Below are 19,593 nucleotides of genomic sequence, written 5' to 3'. Positions count from 1 at the left end.
GCTGGCTCATATCTAAATGGTTATTTTAAATGACACACACACTAGCACAAAGACAAATACTAATATGATAAAGTAGGAAAAAAACATATCAAGAAATAAAATCTGAAAAGTGGGGGGGTGGGAACTGATATTTCTTAGGAATATATACAGGGCAATTACTGTTTTATTTAGATGATAAGAATGCTACAGTAATAGACCTCATAGTAGCTTTGTAGCAATGGTACTGGTTGATCGGATATTCTACAGGACAATGTACGGTAAGCTGTCACCCTTCAAAGAGCAGTAAATGACTGAGAACATGTAGGTTGCTGGACCTGATGAGTCATCAATTTCTCACATGGTCTAAAACTGGCTTTCTTTGATTCAGCTCAGCCATAAAATCCATTCTCTTTTCTGTCCTCAGAACACAAAACTCTGTATTAGAAAAGCTAACATGTACATCTATAATATCCTGCTAAACAAAAATACTAGATTTGCAGATCCAGGCATGGTTTATAATTGTCTATCTGTCTGTCTGTCTGTCTGTCTGTCTGTCTGTCTGTCTGTCTGTCTATCTATCTATCTATCTATCTATCTATCTATCTATCTATCTATCTATCTATCTATCTATCATTTCAGTGTTTTATTCAGGTTTTCACATCTAGGTGTGCAGATGACACAATAAAATTAAGTAGCAAAATAGAAACCTGTCCATGTGGATTAGTAGACCCTATCCAACCGAATTTTATAGAAAGGGATAGAAAAATTATACAGTTCAGATGAAATGGCTTACCAAAATTTACATGGAGAAATTATTTTGCTAGAGAAGGAAGGCAAGATTCTTCCTGCTCCTGTTAACTGACTGGGAAACAGTCTTTCTTTTTTTTTTTGTTTGTTTACATTTATACCCCGCCCTTCTCCGAAGACTCAGGGCGGCTTACAGTGTATAAGGCAATAGTCTCATTCTATTTGTATATTTTTACAAAGTCAACTTATTGCCCCCCCAACAATCTGGGTCCTCATTTTACCTACCTTATAAAGGATGGAAGGCTGAGTCAACCTTGGGCCGGGCTCGAACCTGCAGTAATTGCAGGCTACTGTGTTCTTAATAACAGGCTTTTACCAGCGTGAGCTAAACCGGCCCTTTGAGTGCATTCTCAGCATGAATGCACTCAAAAGTGAGAGGATAAGTTCCCATTTCAAATTCCATAATTTATTATATGACTTCAAAAATGCCAGTGAATATATGAGCTTACAAGTGGAATGCAAATATTCCAAAAGGAAATTTAGCTTCACATAGGAGTTTAGAAGCTGGTCTCAAAAATTCTTAACCCTTTAGGTCAGGGTTTTTCAACCTTGGGAACCTTAAGGTGTATAGACTTCAACTCCTAGAATTCCCCAGCCAGCATGGAGTTGAAGTTTACAGATTTTAAAGTTCCCAACATTGAGAAACCCTATTCTAGGCACCTTCCCCAATTGATTTATTACTTTATTTTATTATTTTTTAAAGTTATAGGCCACTCATCTCGCCTAGAGCAACCCTATTGTTCCTGTCTTCTCCCCAAATATTAGAGAAGTTGACATCTAGTGGAGGATAGAAAAGGCTAGTCTAGAAAGATCCTAGATCATACAGACTCCATAATTAGTCTTCAATTGTGATGTCCAAAGTTGAGGTGCACAATGGCTTCTCTTTTCTCTCTTCATTAACTTGTAGTAACAATGCTGATTATATGTTCTAGGTAGTTGCCACAAACTACCACCTAGCCTCAGCTCTATAAATTGGCCCCAAAGTAAAGTAATGATGGTATTGAAAGCTGCCAAGAGTTCAAAAAGAGCAAGGATAGATGTACCACCTCCCGCCTCCTGTTCCTGTCAGAGATCCAAGAGAGCAATCCATTTCATTCAGTCCCATATCCAGGCCTGAAACCTGACTGAAAAGGATTCAGATAATCCATTTCCTTCAGATCCTCTGAAGTTACCACAGCAACATCGTCTCAACCACCTTTCCCAAAAATGGGAACTGGAATATTGGATGAAAAATGTCCATAATTGTAGGGTCCAGTGATGGCTTCTTGAGTAGGGGAACACTGACACCTCTTTAAAAGGAGCCAGAAATACCCCCCTGCAACAAGGATGAATTCACCATCACTTGGACCCAGCCACATGACACCACCTGGATGGCCTTAACCAAGAGGCTATGGATTTAATGTTCAGTTGGTAGTGTTTGTATTCATTAGGATTATGATTGTTTATGATTTCTTACTATTACTGCTGTCCCTTTCCTCTCCTTGGGTGTGTTGAAAGGGTGTTTATAAAAATATATATTTTTAAACCTGATGTATCCCATGGAGGCTTAGTTTCATGCAATAAAAGGGGAAGACAGAGTCATTCATTCATTGGCATCCTTCATCTCAAAAGACTATGGTATCATGCTCTGGAAAGAGATCCCAAAACAGCATCTAGTGTGACTAAAAAGGCCAATTTGAGAGTGGCAATCCCTTCCACACTGAGGGCAGATACATTCTGTTCCCTGCCCAGCCTCCAGATTTTGCTGGTTCCACTTCGCTTCAGCCTGCCGAACAAATGTCTCTTCGAATTGGAGAAGGCCATGCTGCGTCTTTAGCCTCCAAGCTGAACAACCAGAGATCAAAGTTTCCCAGTTGTTAATGTTAAGAATTCTCTGTTGGATAGATAGAGTAGGGTTTTTCAAAAACTGCATTCCAGCATAACTCTATGGTTCTACAATAACTTCATAAAAGTTTGTGGGAAATGAAAGGCAAGAAAAAAATTATTCAAATGCAGCCAGTTTTCCATCACCAGAGCTTTGTCTCTTGATCAGGATTCCTTTTTTCTTTAACTATCAGGTTCTGCAGTCTGAAAACCTCTGGGCTGAAAGTATCAGACATAGGTAGTTCTTGCTTATTGAGAGCAATTTGCACCAGTAAGTTGGTTGTTATGTGAAGCAGTCACTAAGTGAAATCATAACTTGTGTTATGATCTTACTTCACCTGTCCTTTGCTTTACAGACCTGTGGAGGTCGAAAATACATGGATTGGTCATGAAATTACTTTTTCATCATCATTGTAAACAGTCACTAAATGAGGCAGTTTGCTTTGAATCAAAATATAAAAAAGAAACCCTTCTGTTTTACTATCTTACTGTAGCTTTCTGTCTATAGAAATATATTTTTCTCTTCTCTAAGACCAACTGAAATAGAAATGCTAATTTTAAACCAGTACTAGTGTTTAAAAATAAGTTCGTTTTCCACCTTATGAAATCAAGTAGCATTTGCTAACTAGAGCTTTTCTTTGAATTACTTGAAGCTGAGCACACTAATGAAAATGCCACAATAAAGCCATCCCTCTATAGAGACTTTCTTGTCATGTTCCTGAATGAAGTTGAAAGACTTTCTTTTCACCATAATGGTACTAGAAGGACAAGCTTAAGTTTCTAGCTTAAAGCAAGTTCAGTATCTAATGTTGTTGCAAAACATTCCCCCCCCCCTCTCTCTCCCCCAAATGCAGCTGTAACATTTTAGACCCTACAAACTCTACATAATTTTAATATCTTTGCATGCTCACTAGATGTTGAATCACAGTTAATTTCCTCATGTTTAAATCTGAACAAAGGCAATGCATTGCTTGTACAGTAGGAACTGCACTGCATATTTTTGAGGGCTATCCAGAATATGGTTGAAAACCAAAACCTTGCTGATATAAGTGTGATTGTCTACTAGTTAAGTGCAATGATTTGCATGAAAGAAGAGCCATCACAGATCAAAAGAGGTTCATTCACTTAGTAGGATTTTTCAGTAGAAGCAGTTTATATCTTAACAGTGAGTCATTGGGTTGACTAATAGAGGGTAATGAAGTTTCTGCATATAAAATATAAGAGCCACAACTTACTCACTTTCAGATTTTTCACTACTAAAATCAAGGATTTAAAAAGTTTATGTTTAATTTAAAAGCAGAAAATCTTATGGGTCATATAGCTACACCAATTGCTATTGAAAAACCTGAGAGCAATGTTGACATTTTTAGACAACCATGAAAATGATTTTAATGATTTTAATATTAAGTTGTAATTTGGTATTAGAGCATATCAAAGGAAAATGCTTTAGCCTGGGGAAATTGGACACACCTATTTGAAACTCTAGTTGAGGGGTGTCCAACCTTGGTGACTTGGTGTCTAAGACTTGTGAACTTCAACTCCCAGAATTTCCCAGCCAATATGGCTTTCATCTAGATAATTGCTACTTATTAGTAAGAATTAGACTTCAAACCCTCATTTCTTCCAGAAGTGTTGGGCTCAGTCATCCCATGTGAAGGGTACTAAGTTCGGAAAGGCTGGTGTGGAACTGGATTAATGATCTGGTTTGATATATAGTAGCTTCCTATGTTCAATATTCAGCTCTGCATAGCACAGCTACCTTGAGTAAAATCACAAGAAGATTTTATTAATTAGATGGCATTTAGATATTGAATGCTCCTTGGCTGGTAAGTCAAATATTATCAAGTGATGTCTGATGATGCAATCTTTATAATTTTTTTTAAAGTAATGTTTTCTTCTTTTCTTTTTTCCTCCCTTTTCCTTTCTTAAATATTTTACATATCTCAAATTTATTTAAGCTCTTTTTGAAATTACAAGTACAAGGGGTTTATCTAAGCCTAAGAGAATACCATTTAAGTGAATTACTTGGATTTAGTGAAAAATGGCCCAGCTTTAGAGAATGCTGTAATTCATTCCAATTTTGTTTTCCCCTTAAATATTAAATTTATTGCTATTAATTCATGCTAATTAATGCAAATATCAGACAGTCATCTGTTGAGGGATACAACAGATCCCTCTTTGCCAATATTTGATCAGATTTTACCAATATTTTTGACCAGACAATTACCCAGACAGTGTTTGGGGCAAAGAAAAAACTGCAGAAAAAACAATTACCACCAACCTGCCTTCCATTGAGGACCTGTATACTGCACGAGTCAAAAAGAGGGCTGTGAAAATATTTACAGACCCCTCATATCCTGGACATAAACTGTTTCATCTCCTACCCTCAAAACGACGCTATAGAGCACTAGACACCAGAACAGTTTTTTCCCAAACACCATCACTCTGCTAAACAAATAATTCCCTCAACACTGTCAAACTATTTACTAAGTCTGCACTACTATTAATCTTCTCATCACCCATCTCCTTCCACTTATGACTGTATGACTGTAACTTTGTTGCTTGTATCCTTACGATTTATATTGTTTCCTGATTGCTTATTTGTACCCTATGACCATCACTAAGTGTTGTAAGTGTTGTACCTTGATGAAGGTATCTTTTCTTTTATGTACACTGAGAGCATATGCACCAATACAAATTCCTTGTGCGTCCAATCACACTTGGCCAATAAAAAATTCTATTCTCTTCTATTCTAAGGAAGAGAATCCATTGCTAAGAGCTGCATCTGGTGCTGGAGAAAAGAACTGCAAGCCTTGTGCCCTGTTCTGTGCTTTTAAGATAGCGAGGATCAATCTGTGACTCCAAAGTTTCTTTCTTCTAGCCCCAGAGGTTCTTGCTGTAATTGGTGGAATAATTCTTTGCCCCAACAAGGGAAGAAAGACATTACTATTGTAGCATAATCTCTAACATCTGATTAACATAATGATAGAAAACAAAGGAATTCCTCCAACTCACAATAAGGAAACAACCCCCCCCCCCAAAAAAAAAACCCAGTTCCAGCCCCTTCCATTTGCATCACCACCCATCCCTGTTGCCCTGGGCTCTTTCGAAATGTTAAATATTGCCCTCAGCCACCAAAAGGTTTCATTTCAAGCCTCCACCAAAAGGTTTCACCTGACTTAAGAAAGGAATTCGGGTGGCATAGAGATAAGTCTTATTGTTAAACAGTCACACAACATCTGCCAATCAAAGGAGAGAACAATACAATCTCCAGTCTTCTCAGACACTATAATGTCTTGGGCTCATCCTGCCCAGCCTTGTTTCACTGTTTTGTTTTGTTTTGTTTTGACTTTGATCTGCATGAAATTCTAGATGATGTTGTGAGCTCCTTCTCTCCAGTTTATCTCTCCTTTCAAAAAAGGAGAAATCCACCTCCTATTTTCATGGGATTGTGGTTTCCTTACGCTTCAGCTCCACTTCAAGAGAAAGCACTTTAGGGCCTCTTTATTTTGGAGATAGTTGTTATCAAGCTCATAGTTATATGAAAGGACAAGAAGCAGATGGCAGGACTCTCCCTTTAGGGCAGGGCATCTCTGATGGCTACATTTGAAAGGGATGGAGAATTTACTGACAAAACAAACAAGGGGAAAACCAGTCTCTGCAGTTCCCTTCATTCTAATTTGGTGAACAAGAAAGCAACTGCTGCAGCAGGGAGTGTTGTGACAAATGTGTTTCCCAAAAGAGTAGATAACACTTGGCACTGTGATATTTACAGCATGCCAGTAACAGGAGGGAGAATAGAGTATGGTTGGAAACAATAGGTGCCTATTTCAGTGGCAGGCTTATTAAAATAAACAACTTCATTTATTGTCACTGTCATTTCTTAGAAGAGCTCATTGCTTTGTTCATATATTGAAGTAATTCATATATTTTTCATATCTTAAATTACCAGTTTATCCAGTAAAAGAAGTTTCCATTTATTTTGAGTCAAATTTAGTCATTTATTACATGCTCATCTCGCAGCTAACAAAATGAGCATCATATATGTATTTCACAGGTGTTAAAGCCATTTTACCTATATGTGATAATAAATATATGTGTTCCTCACTTTTTGTACTGCTGTGAAAATAGACCATATTGGATTATAACCAGTTACATTAGTTGAATTTAGTTCCCACTGTTATCAATGTAAAGTTCATTTTAGTATTGATTTTACTGTGTCAAATTTTTTTAAAAATGGAACTTAAATGTAATCCATGGGCTGGATTCACATGTTTTACTATGCCATAATATGTTTTGTCTGGTTTCTGATTACCACATAAATGAACCCTATGATTTATAAATCATACCTTGCAGGATGTACAAGCTCAGCTAATTATGGCTTAGAAAGAAAAAAAGCAGTGATGGCATATAGTAGTATGATATATGAATTAGATTCTAAGGTGGTTTAATTTTTGTTCATTTTCAGCAACTTTTCTATACTACAATATATGTTAAACTACAGCATTCATAGTTCCTAAATATCTTGAACAATTGTGGGAGATGATATCCAACATATGTAGAAGCATCAAATATGTTGCAGTATTTTGTTTATAAAAAACAAAAGAACTTTTAGATGTTTAGACAGCCCAGAGTTGAAAAGAAGAGGAAAAAATGCTTAAATAATATAGAAGAGAAACAAGTGCTGGAAAGCAAAACTAGAACTGAGAGAAACCTTGAAGTCAGGAAATGACTCACTAGATGAAAGGGAGGGCAAGTGGTACAGAAAAATTGAAAGTGGCTCCAGAGTTGAAAATCTGGGATAAAGGTGAAGCTAAATTTTCAGAGTTTTTAAAAGTTACATCAGAATCTGTGCCACTTCATATGCTAACATTTTATTATTTTTATTATTTTTATTTATTTTCATTACTGCCCTTATTATCGTTATTATTATTCTTACTCATAAGAAAAAAATTAAAAGCATTCATTGTGCTTTTTTTAAAAAAAATCCAGTTGATGCCTGCAAGCTTACAAGTATAAAATGAAGAAAAGAAAGAGAGCACAAAAATGAAGAGCAGTACAATGAATTTGTCATGGGTGTCTTTTTTCTTGAGTAGATTCAGGGCATTCTGATCTATCCCTTAAACAGTAGGCAGAGTTAGAAGACTCTGATGGTCCTTTCTGTAGAGGAGATAGCTCCACCTCCAGTTTTGGAATGCTAAGCTAGAAGGAAAACTCAAATTAAACCCGCCTGAGAAAGATAAAAATAAATAATAGACACAAGTGGTAACTGAAATTGAATATGTTAGGGGCACAGTGCCTGGGTGGGTTGGGTCCCTTGTTTCTGATACAAAAAAAAGGACCTTCATGATATGTCCAGTGTTAAGTTTTCTGCAGCAGTCAGTCTTAGGGAATTCTTAGTTTGGTGATATCCTGGAGAAAGCCTAATTTTTGCTAAGAGCTATTTTCTGTACAGGTAGTCGTCAACTTATAACAGTTCATTTAGTGAGTATTCAAAGTTATGACAGCATTGAAAAAGGGGACTTATGTTTTCACACTCAAGCCACTGCAGAATCCCAGGGTCACATGATCAAAATTCAGATACTTGGCAATTGACTCATATTTATGAATGCTGCAGTGTCCTGGGGTCATGCGATCACCTTTTATGAAGTTTTGACAAGCAAAGTCAATGGGGAAGCCAGATTCACTTATCAAACCGTGTAACTAACTTAAAAGCTGCAGTGATTCACATAACAACTGTGAAAAAGAAAGGTCATAAAATCAGGCAAAATTCACTTAACAAATGTCTTGCTTGGCAACAGAAATGTTGAAATCAATTGTGGTCATAAGTCGAGGACTACCTGTAGTACTTAACTGCTTACTGCTGTTACTACGAAACAAAATCGTACCAATTTGAATGCCAGGTTTGTGAAGTATTCCAGACAGGGAGCACAGCCAGATGAACTAATTCTACCTTGGAAGGCAGGGGGAAGAGCCACAGCCAGGGCAACAGAGAAGTGGCCACTGCCTGCAGAGGCAAATGGATATGGCAAACATTTCAGGAGGGACCCTCCTTAGTTCCTTGGGCTGTAAAGACAGTGGGAGGAGAAATGTACTTTCAGACTTGCAAGATTCTGTTAAATGTACCTTAGAATAAAACAGAGCTCATTCTTCTGGGTGTACTACTTGTATGCACTATTTTGCAAGGCTGATATTGATGTTGGCATGGTTTGCTTCTTTTTAACTTATCTATATGAAATCATGTATGCAACAGATAGAAGCTCCTCAGGGTGCTAAAATAGCAAGAAGGCCTTGCTAAATCTCCAGGTGTGTACTAGCTGTTACAAGTAGCTAACTATATGTGTACCCAAGTTGGAAGGCAGATTGAAATTGGGAATGGAATCATCTTTTCTGAAAGGAATTACCATCAGAGTTAAAGCTACTTCTGGAATGAGTGGAAGGGAACTATCTCACTACAGAATTCATTGACTCTACTATAGGAAAACAATGTAAAAAACAAGTTCAAGGGATAGCTACATATTTGGAGACAGGATATTCTAAAGAAAAGGATTTGGAAAAGGAGAAAATAATAAAACAATGAAGACATTTCCGGTTATACAAAGACTAGTAATTAATGCAATAAAGGTTAGTACTTTTAGGTAAATAGAAAATTAACTTTTGCAAGGTTCAAGAATTCTCAGATGTCTCAAGAACTTCGCCCTGGAAATTTTTTCAGAGTTTGCATATTCCTATCTTCGTTTGCAAGACTACATCCAATAATACAGAGATATTGAAATGTAGAAAGATAGATGGGTTCCTTGGAGAACAGCCTTGTAGATAAATGCTGAATTTGGTATATTGTTTATTCATCTCAAAAACAGATATTTTATCAGGTCCGTGATGGTAGTAAAATAATACGACAGAAGAGTGAACAAATAGCAATTTTAGATACTTATATGTGTTAATATTGTGATGCCAACAAAAAGTAGGGAGGCAGACTAATAGATAGCATAAACAAATGAGCAACATGTAATTAAAATTAGGATTGAAATAATCCTCATAACTTCCAACTTTCTCTTTTTTAGCCACATAGAGAAAATTACAACTTGGCAAGATCCTCGAAAGACTATGACCCAGCCATTAAATCACATGAGCCATCATCCTTCAACTACTTCCACCCCAGTATCACAACGTTCAATGGCCATGTCGCAACCCAACCTCGGTGAGTAATAGGAAAAGGAACAAGGGTTCCAAATAATTGTGACTTTCTTCTAATCTCTTTTATTGACAAATAATATAATTGGTTGACTGTGCATAATGATGAATAAACTTTTGGGACTAAGTCCAACAATTAGAGTGAGTCGGAAAATACAGAAACTTCTTAAGGAATATCCAAGATCCTTGTGGAAACCTTTTGGACCTAGCAAGTTCTTTTTCATTTAACTGTATCAAATATACTATTTGTTAAGGAAATTAATCTGTGAACTTCTATTTCACTTATGTCTCATCTGGGAATGTCTTGTAGACACATTTACAAGATTTAAAATGAATTTGTTTTTGTTTGAAAAGTTAAGTTTGCATTGTCTACTTGGTAGCTAATTGTACTTAAAAGAAACATTTATTTAACGCCAACTAATCTTAACTCTGTGCTTAATTGAAATAACTCATATTAATACAATTGAAGCTACTTCTATACAGGCATGCATAAAATTGTGCTGCATTCTTTTATCATTGTAATTAAAAATTATGGTGAACTAGGATTTGAAATAAATATTTCAGCTCCGGCTAAGATGGAACCTGTTTATTTATTTGTTTGTTTATATTTCCTATTTTTTTACTGCCCATCTCCCTCAGATCTGTGGAGTAATTAATATCTATTACAATTCTATTAATAAATTGTGATTAAAACTGATAAGGAAAGACAATAAGGAAAGAGAAGAGGGAATACCAGAGGTGGGTTTCAGCAGGTTTTGACCAGTTCTGGAGAACCGGAAGCGGAAATTTTGAGTATGGTAGTAAGAATTCTGACTGGCCCTGCCCCCATCTATTCTCTGCCTTCCAAGTCCCAGCTGATTGGGAGGAAATGGGGATTTTGCAGTAATCTTCCCCTGGATTGGGGAAGGGATGGAGATTTTACATTATCCTTCTCCTGCCATGCCCACTAAGCCATGCCCACCAAGCCATGCCACGCCCACCAAGCCACACCCACAGAACCAGTAGTAAAAAAAATTGAAACCCACCACTGGGGAATATGTATCTAAATATAAAGCATGCCTTTTAATGAGTTTGATTGTCATCTCATACTTATCTCATATGTTTTTAAAGATGGGCAATGAATTAAAAAAAAATATCCACAAGTAGTCTTTCCCCAGCCATAGCTGGCAATATTACTGATTTGCTCTGAATCCTGTTACATGTTCAAAATTAATTTTTTTTTGCTTTTTGTGTGTCTGAGTTCCTAATGGCAAATTATATTTCCCCCGAACTTTGATAGCACATGTTAGTCCCAGACATTCAGCACCTTTATGTAGCCAAAGGAAAAAGAAGGTTCAAATTTGAAGGTTAAAAAGCAGGGCTTTTTAGACCAGCCCATGAGTCCTGAAACCATGCCTGCTGAGCCAACATTTTCTCAGACAACACAGATGGAATGGAAATTGGATAAGGAGTCAGATCTAATAGTCTGGCAAAAATTTGTTCAAAAGCAGATTGTATACTTCTGGTTTGCCTTAATATATTTAAGCAACAAAAATTGTATTGGAAAATGTGCCATGAACAAGGTTGAGACTAAAAGTTTTTCTAGGTGTATGTCCTGGTCTGTTTTTATCTGGTGTTTACTTTTGTGCTGCTTCCTAGTATAAACTGGAGGAAATTCCCTCCCCCCACCATGGCTTATCTATTTTTACTTCACTTTTTCTCTTGTATTTCAAGAAAGGGTACAAAAAGCCTGGCAGGTGTTTTATTAGTAAAGATTTCTGATTAAATAGAATGAAGCAGAAATAAATTGAAATTCAGTGTTTAAGCAATTCTGGTTCTCCCGTCTTTTTTGTGTCTGATCTTTGTGGTATACTGCTACAATGGCACACTAATTTTATTTTATTTTTTACTTGTAAATGTTAGTGAACTAAACTAAAAATGACAATGATTCCCTTCATTGGCAATACTGGCAGGTTTGTTTCAGTCAGATTCGGAGGAACATAGATTCACCTATCCCTGCTTTATTGGTTATATGAGAAAAACTTCTTCAACTTGTGCATGCAATGTAAGAATCTTATATCAATATTGGGACTGTTTTATGTTAGGTCTAGGATGGTTGTTTGTTTCTCCTAATATGGTTAGACCAGAAGGACTAGATTTCTAAACCACAAGAAGATTTAGGTTTCAGTATTCCAAAGGGAACTTTCCAAGTATTGTAATAAACAATTCAGTTGTTCTAATTCTGGTTATTTGCATTATGGAAGTAATTAAAGTTCTACCATTATGTTTTTTTATTTATGTCTACACAATATTCCAAAACATACTGAGATTAATAAATGTTTCTGTGCACCTGGAGGCTTTCTTATTCTTCTCCTTCCTTAAAAATGAGAGACAAGTTAAATGACACCTCAGTGACATGGGTAGAATCATTTTCTGTTTTGCTTTATTTAATATCAAGAGATAGCAGATAATTTTCATCAATCAACTCTGTAAGAAAAGAATACACCAGAAACCAAACGAAATGCTTGAGCTTGTTTTACAGTTAAATCAGATATTCCCAACCTTGTAAAGGTCAGAGAGTTTGCTACACTGAGAAAATTGCTATTAGTTTTGGGAATAATGCTGATAGCTACAGTATGGAAAAGGTATCTTTCATATTTGGATTTTTAAGAGAAAAGGGAAAATAGTTCATCCTTGATCAAGTGTCTGTGGAGCTTCTTAGTCATCCAGGTCATAGTTGTCTCAAAGATGGTTTCTCAAAAAGTAACTGGACTGTTTTTTCCTTGAGGAAGAAGTACAAAACATTTTGTTCTTCTTCCTCAAGGAAAAAAACAGCCCAAAAGCACCTTTGAGACATTGAGCAAGTGGTGATCATTTCCAAGTTATTTTTGCTTGGATGGAGACATACTGTATATCATCTGTCTACCACAGTACATTTACAGTGTACTCTAATACAAGTTTCTTCAAGTTGATGAGAAATCATTTACAGAGGTAGGTAAGGTTAACATAGAAACAGAATGAAAGAATTTTTAGCACCAAAATGTACCCCTTCAGGGCAAGTTTGTTTCCTTAAAGTAGATCCCTATTTGATTGTTCTTCCAAAAGGAACATTAGGAAAAATACTCTCTTGGATAAAACACCAAAGTAAACTAAAGTTCTGTCCTTCTTTCCTAACCTTTTAATTCAAACCTTCTTTCCTTTTGTATTTTTGTCCTTTTCTTAAATAGTCCCATTACCTTTGCTAGAAGTGAGGATTACTTGTTGCATAGGATTGTGAAGTTGCTTTGAAACTTTCTCTCTTGTTAATCACTGTTAGTATTGCTACTTACTACCATTGTACTACTTTTACCAATACAGATATTCCCAAAATGGCTGCAATATCAAAATGCAATAATGAAATATAAATACAGAAACATAAGTCAACAAGATTTTCCCCACAGCTGTTTATAACAGATAGTCTCTTAGGAGCAATGGAAGATGTTCCAGGTAGAAGATTGTCTGTGAGGTTTTTTTGTCTACCTCCATTTCTTCCCCACTTTTCCCTTTGGAGTGATATTAATCTGAGTGGTGTAAATTTCATTATACACTGTACATTTCTCAACTGTCTATAGCAGCTTTACTACACAAGAACTGCAAAATAGCTAGAAAAGGAGAGTTATTGAAATGAAATTGAATTCTTTAGCTCTAGATACATTTTTGTAATTAATTTCAAAATAACAATGGAATCCAGGTATTGGGGAAGGTTCCAATCTTTTGGAACAAGTGTGCAACTTGCATGCCACCTGCAGCCCCAAATTTGCTGTCCCTAGTGTCTCCACAAATCACATCACAAAATCTGGAGGCAAAATAGCTAGTTTTCATTAGCACACGCTTCAACAAATTAATTTTAAAGAGGCTCCTTTACATGTTTGTAAGCTTTCAGCTCCTCCACAAAAAGGCTAAGAGAAAGAGATACTGTCCACCAGAAGGCTGCCTGAACTTGTTTTAAAATAACTTTTCCAAACCAGGTGATCTCCAGATACACTGTTGTATAGTTAACCTCTTCTCTGACCAGCACAGCAGTTGGGCCTGCTGTATGCAGAGCAAAGGAACTATAGTCCAATATAGCTGAAGAAAGAAATTCTGGAATGCTAGACCTGGTAGAATTTTTACTTCTTTCCATCTCTAAAAGATCTAGATTTGTCAGCTTCCAGGCACAGGAGGACAAAATGTCTGTACTGTTCTTCTAGCTGTACTGCTTGTCTTGGTGTTGCTGGCATCAGAATGTGCCTGCTTCTGCTACTTTACCTTTCCTCCCAACTGGCAGGCAATCTGGCAGGAACATTAAGACATGATCAGTTTCTTCAGTGCCATTGAAAGGGGATTCCTGTATTATCTATCCGCTTCTTGGGATCCTTCCTGCTGGTTGACTGGAGAAGCTGTAGGCCTCATCTGTCTTTGCTGGACTATGACTGACAAGAGGCAAATGGGAAAACTTGTCTGATGTTCAAATTTGACTCCAGACAATAAGATCAAGGAAAAGAAGAGAACAGACTGCTGTTGACTTGAAAACTCAGCCTGGGAACCCAAGCTTAGGCCTAAATTGCCAATCTTTTAACTTCTCTCTTCTTTAAAATATCTTCTCCTCTGCCTTCCACCCACATAGTCAAACCGAGGCTCTGGGCCATTATTTCTTGGCAGGAGAAAGAGGAATTTGAGACCTGACACACCTATGTAAATTGTAGTCAAATGGCTACTTAAAGTGCAGGTCCTCAGAGGAAGGTCCCATTAATCAGCTCCATTTTTAAAAATCGGGAGGGATGAGTTTCTTTTTGTCTATTCTTGTTTATATATGCTGTAAGTGCCATTTACAGTGGGCCATTTTGACTTTGGGGTCTGCTTTTTTTTAACTTCCCCATAAGAAACCCCATAAATAAAACCTGTGCAACAATTAAAAAAATCAAGTTTTTACCCTACTATATTATTACGCATATATGCTGGTGATGTTCTGACTCTGATGTATTTGTCACATGTCAAAGGTGAGAAAACCAGGGCCAGAAATGATATTTGCTACAGCCTTTGGAGAGGAGTTATCCCCTCAGTGAAATTGGGTTGCAAAAGCTATTTCTGTTTCAAATTGTACTGTATTATTCAGTACCCTAAAATTAATAGATAGGTACCAGATGGGATTCAAAATAATAATGTAATTTTTTTGGAGAAGCAAATATAATTGATAAAAGAGAAGATGGAAGTATAAGGTTTATCCACAAGTGTTTCTGTCTATTTGAGTAGCCATGTATAAAATTGCTCTGTCAGACCTCAATTTATCATAAGTAGGAAGCAGGTGAACTGCAGAAGGGTCGCTGACTAAAATAGCTTGGCTCCATTACTCCCTGCCTCTCATCCTCCCTCCTTTCTATTTCGTGGCCTCCTGACCAACTTATATATGGTGCCATCCAGTCAAAAGTATTTTGTGAAAATTCAAGGAGCTGGCATTATATATCTTCTCTCTCTCTCTCTCTCTCTCTCCCTCCCTCTCTCTTTCTTTCTTTCTCTCTGTGTTTCTCTGCCTCAGTCTCTGTTTCTCCCAGGATTTAAGCACAAAGGCTCAGAAGTGTTGTTAAACTTTAATTATCTAAGATCAAGGTAGGAATTAGCTCTTAGTGACTATAGGTTTTTTTCTTTATCATGCTTTTCAAACCTGAACAAAAAGTTTTCTACTGACTTAGGACAGTGTAGGGTTTTTATTTAATACTTTACAGATTTTTGGACCATTGTGTACTCTCAACTGGAAAGCAGTATTTTTGCTGACCTTGTTGGAAGACTAATGCTGTTTCTGGGAAATAAGTGAAACAGGCAGTTCTTTGTTGGCAAGAGCAAAGAGAAAGAGAGGAGAGGAGAGGAGACGGCTCACTGGCCCCCCCCCTTCCCTTTCATAATGCCGTGACTAAGTCAGAAGTGTAATGTGGCTGGATTTTCTTCCTATCTCTGCAAACATATGTTTTTCATCAGACTGCTTTGCATGACACTTGATGCTCTCAAGTTTGCAACAAACTGGAGTAGGGATGAAATATATAAATAGGGACTAGTTCACAACTGACTATAGATCCTAATAAAACCTACTGGAGTTTTAACAGGTCATTGCTATCCCAGTATTGAACTACAATTTCCAGAGTTTATAGCAGTATTGTTAAAGCTGCTCAGTGCTGTAAGTTGCAGAATATCGAAAGCATAATAACAAAACCATCATTCAGAATTTATTCCTTCAGTAAACCATTATAATTTATCAGTGTTCATGCCTCACTATACTCGTTGGTATCTTCCCACTTAGAAGCATGTTAAGGAAAATCTTGTGCTGTCCTAGCCTGTAGACAGTTTATGAGAATATGAGTCAGAAAAACAAATTACAACAGATAGGTGAAGGCAAATCAGGTGTAATAGTGGCAAATGAAATATTTAGAGGAAAAATACAAACCACTCTGTTCTTAGACAAGAGACCCCAGTCTGATAATTTTCAGATTTGTTGGACTTCAGCTGGTTGGGAATTCTCCCACCACCACCACCCAAATCATGGGGAAACTCCACTTCCTTTCTCTTCCAGTTTTTACATCAACATCTTTCTCAATATGATAGTTCTTGTATCTATGTATGTATGTATGTATGTATATATGTATGTATGTATGTATGTATATATGTATGTATGTATGTAAAATGTTTATAGCCTGCTAAGCAGGGGCATCTTTGGGGATGTCAAAAAACCAACATGATGGCTGGAACCGCCAACTGAAGCTTCACTTCTTTTTTATAAGCATATTTACTTCTTGGAACAGCATTTACCCCATGGACACCTCCCCATAGTTTTTTTTAATATATATAAACCACAAATAGAAATCTAGCAAACATTTATCACCCACAGTAGAGGAGCCACAAAGAAGAGTGGGTCAATTTATTCTCCAAAGCACCCGAACGCAGGACAAGAAGTAATGGATGGAAACTAATCAAGGGGAGACGCAACCTAGAACTAAGGAGAAATTTCCTGACAGTTAGAATAATTAACCCATAGAATGACTTGCCTCCAGAAGTTGTGGGTGCTCCATCACCGGAAGTATTTAAGAAGAGATTGACAACCATTTTTCTGAAATTATATAGTTTCCTGCTTCAGCAGGGTTGGACTAGTAGACCTCCAAGATCTCTTTCAACTCTGTTATTCTTATATTTTCCTTGCACTAACATTGTTGCGTTACTGTATATTTTCCATCCTATATTGGAGCTTTCTGTTTATTTCCCCTATGCTGAAAAAAAAATTTCAAGTTAAATTAAACCATTCTAAAAATGAGGGAGAGGGTGGAAATTACAATTGGTGTAATTAATATCAATGATGTAAATAGGAACTTTACAGAAATGCTGACAACGCTGAAAAATAATTAGTATAATATAACAGTGGTTTTGAAAGTATATGATTCGGATATTCATATTACAGTATTCACAGATGGCCTGATTTCCATTTACGGCAGCACAAAGCCAAAAACACAGTGGCCGTTTGTGGAAGAAAAGGCACTCTTTGTTTAAATGGTATAGACAGATTTCCTAGGGAAAAAGTTTGTAAAAAGCCAGCTGTGAATTTTTCTTCCTTTTGCTGTTAATGAAAGCGGAGAAGATTCAGATTAGGTTTCTTGCTTTGAATTTATAACTCTCTTGCTACTTTTGAAATATGAAATAAAAGGACACAAAGTTTCCTGTAGTTTTTTTCACCAATAGTAAATAACCACCTGTGTCCCTTCATGATGTATTCCTGTATTTCCATTCCTTTTCTTATTCTCCAACCTGTTAACCCATGCATTTGAGTTGCTTAGGTGGGCATTGTCTAATTTTGATGGGTGAGGCCCACTTCCCAAAAAATAATTACCCTGGCCTTTACCTCTGCCATCTGCAAAGTCTTCAATCATAATGATCAGAAATCCACATCTTCGTATCAGGGGTCATGAACCAACAACTAGGTAGGGCGAGGGCAAAAATGAATTTTTATTTAATTAAACTTCAGAGCAAGTTTAATTTATATTAATTTAATTAGTAAAGCTAATATGAAAGCTTCCCACATATTTAATAGTTTGTCTACTCTGCAATAAAAAGTTAACAGGTAACATTCTGGGACCTGTCTCAAAGCTGCTTTTTCAAAAAGTAACTGGCCTTCGTTTTTCCTTGAAGACGTTTCGCTTCTCATCCAAGAAGCTTCTTCAGTTTGGACTGAATGGTGGAGAATGAAAGGATTTATATTCCTTGCAATCATCTGGTTGTTAGCACTCTTTCTGGGAGTCTTGAACTTGGAGGTTTATCTATGCCTCAAGGTATAGTGGGAATGGGTGTGGAACCTTCTTGGAACTGCTGAAAGGATTGTGTTGTAAATAGGAGATAAGTGGTGTTGTATCCCTCCCCCTCTGTTGAAAGAGGGCTGTTCAGTCTTAATGTAGATGGACTCTTTGACCCCTCTTTCAAACTGATCCTCTCTGTCCAGAATGTGGAATTTGCTGTCTTCATGACCTTTGTCTTTCAAATGCAGATGGACTGCTGAATTTTGTCCTGATGGGTTTGTCTTCCTATGTTGTGCAATGTGTTTGTGAAGTGATTGTTTTGTTTCTGCCCTGTACAGATCTGCACATGTGTCACTGCATTGTAATGCATATATCATTGCTCAGTTTGTGTCTGGGTGTTTTATCCCTGAGGTGGACAAGCTTTTGCCTTAGTGTATTTTTGGGCTTAAAGTGTGAATGTATAGTGTTTTGATTGAAAATCCTGAGCTTTTCAGGTATTCCTGCAATTAGTGTTACAGGAAATGTGAAACAGTCTTCAAGGTAAAAAAAAAAGGGGGGGGGGGGCAGTTGCCTTTGAAAAAGTACCTTTGAGACAACCATGACCTGAATGACAGAGAATCTCAACTGACATTCTGGGGCCTGGCTTAAATTCTGCAGCCAGAAGTTGGTAATCCTTAATAGCAAGGTATCTGCTTATCACCACTCTGGAACTGCATGGGGGCTCAAATGTTGTGCTTACCAGAGAGTACAGTGCTTCACTTACCGGCTCTGTCAATCTTTTTTATTTTTTATTTTATTTATTTTGTCACAACATCATATAAAAGATTATATAGTATATTATAAACATATATATGAGTAAAAAAAAATTAGGAGGTATAAGTATATATATATATATATGAAGAAGAAAAGAAAAAAACAATAGGACAGGAACGGTAGGCACGTTTGTGCGCTTATGCACGCCCCTAATGCTCCTCTTAGGAATGGGGTGAGGTCAATAGTAGAAAGTTTTTGGTTAAAGCTTTTAGGATTACGGGAAGAGACCACAGAGTCAGGTAAAGTATTCCAAGCACTCATGATTCTGTTACAGAAGTCATATTTTCTGCAATCTAATGTTGGAAGAAATATCCATCTGGGTTCAGTTCCAAATGGGGACAAAGACACTGGAAACATGGAGACTGCTTGGAAAGATGGTTTAATGGTGGCCAGGATCACATGGCTTGAGATCCTGAACAGAAAAGGGGCTGAGATCCTGTGTGCTCCCTGGCTTTATGCTTTTTCTGAGCTTTGAACTTTCTGGGGCACAGGAAGAGTATCCTGATTGGCTGTTAAACTCCCAGGTGGTCTAGGGGTCTTAGTTAACATTGTAGGTTGTCCCTCAAGCTTGCCTGAGCCTTGCCATGTGGTGAGTTTCTGTTGCTAGATGGGTTCTATTATGTTGCAGATGATGGCCCATTGACAAAGGTGGGGAGAATGAGTTTCTACT

General features: G+C 37.0%; 1 protein-coding gene across 1 annotated transcript in view; it reads left to right on the top strand.

Moving 5' to 3' along the window:
• The window catches only part of WWTR1 (WW domain containing transcription regulator 1), a 97,434-nt gene that overhangs the window by 54,308 nt on the left and 23,533 nt on the right, over nt 1-19,593 (top strand). The window contains exon 2 of the mRNA XM_058187352.1: nt 9,714-9,850. Coding sequence (XP_058043335.1) covers nt 9,714-9,850 — 137 coding nt within the window. The remainder of the gene's footprint in view (nt 1-9,713; nt 9,851-19,593) is intronic.

This window comes from Ahaetulla prasina, chromosome 6 (assembly GCF_028640845.1).
Source record: "Ahaetulla prasina isolate Xishuangbanna chromosome 6, ASM2864084v1, whole genome shotgun sequence".
Taxonomy (NCBI): Eukaryota; Metazoa; Chordata; class Lepidosauria; order Squamata; family Colubridae; genus Ahaetulla; species Ahaetulla prasina.
The sequence above is the reverse complement of the archived record's forward strand: the minus strand, read 5'-3'. Positions and strand labels throughout refer to the sequence as shown.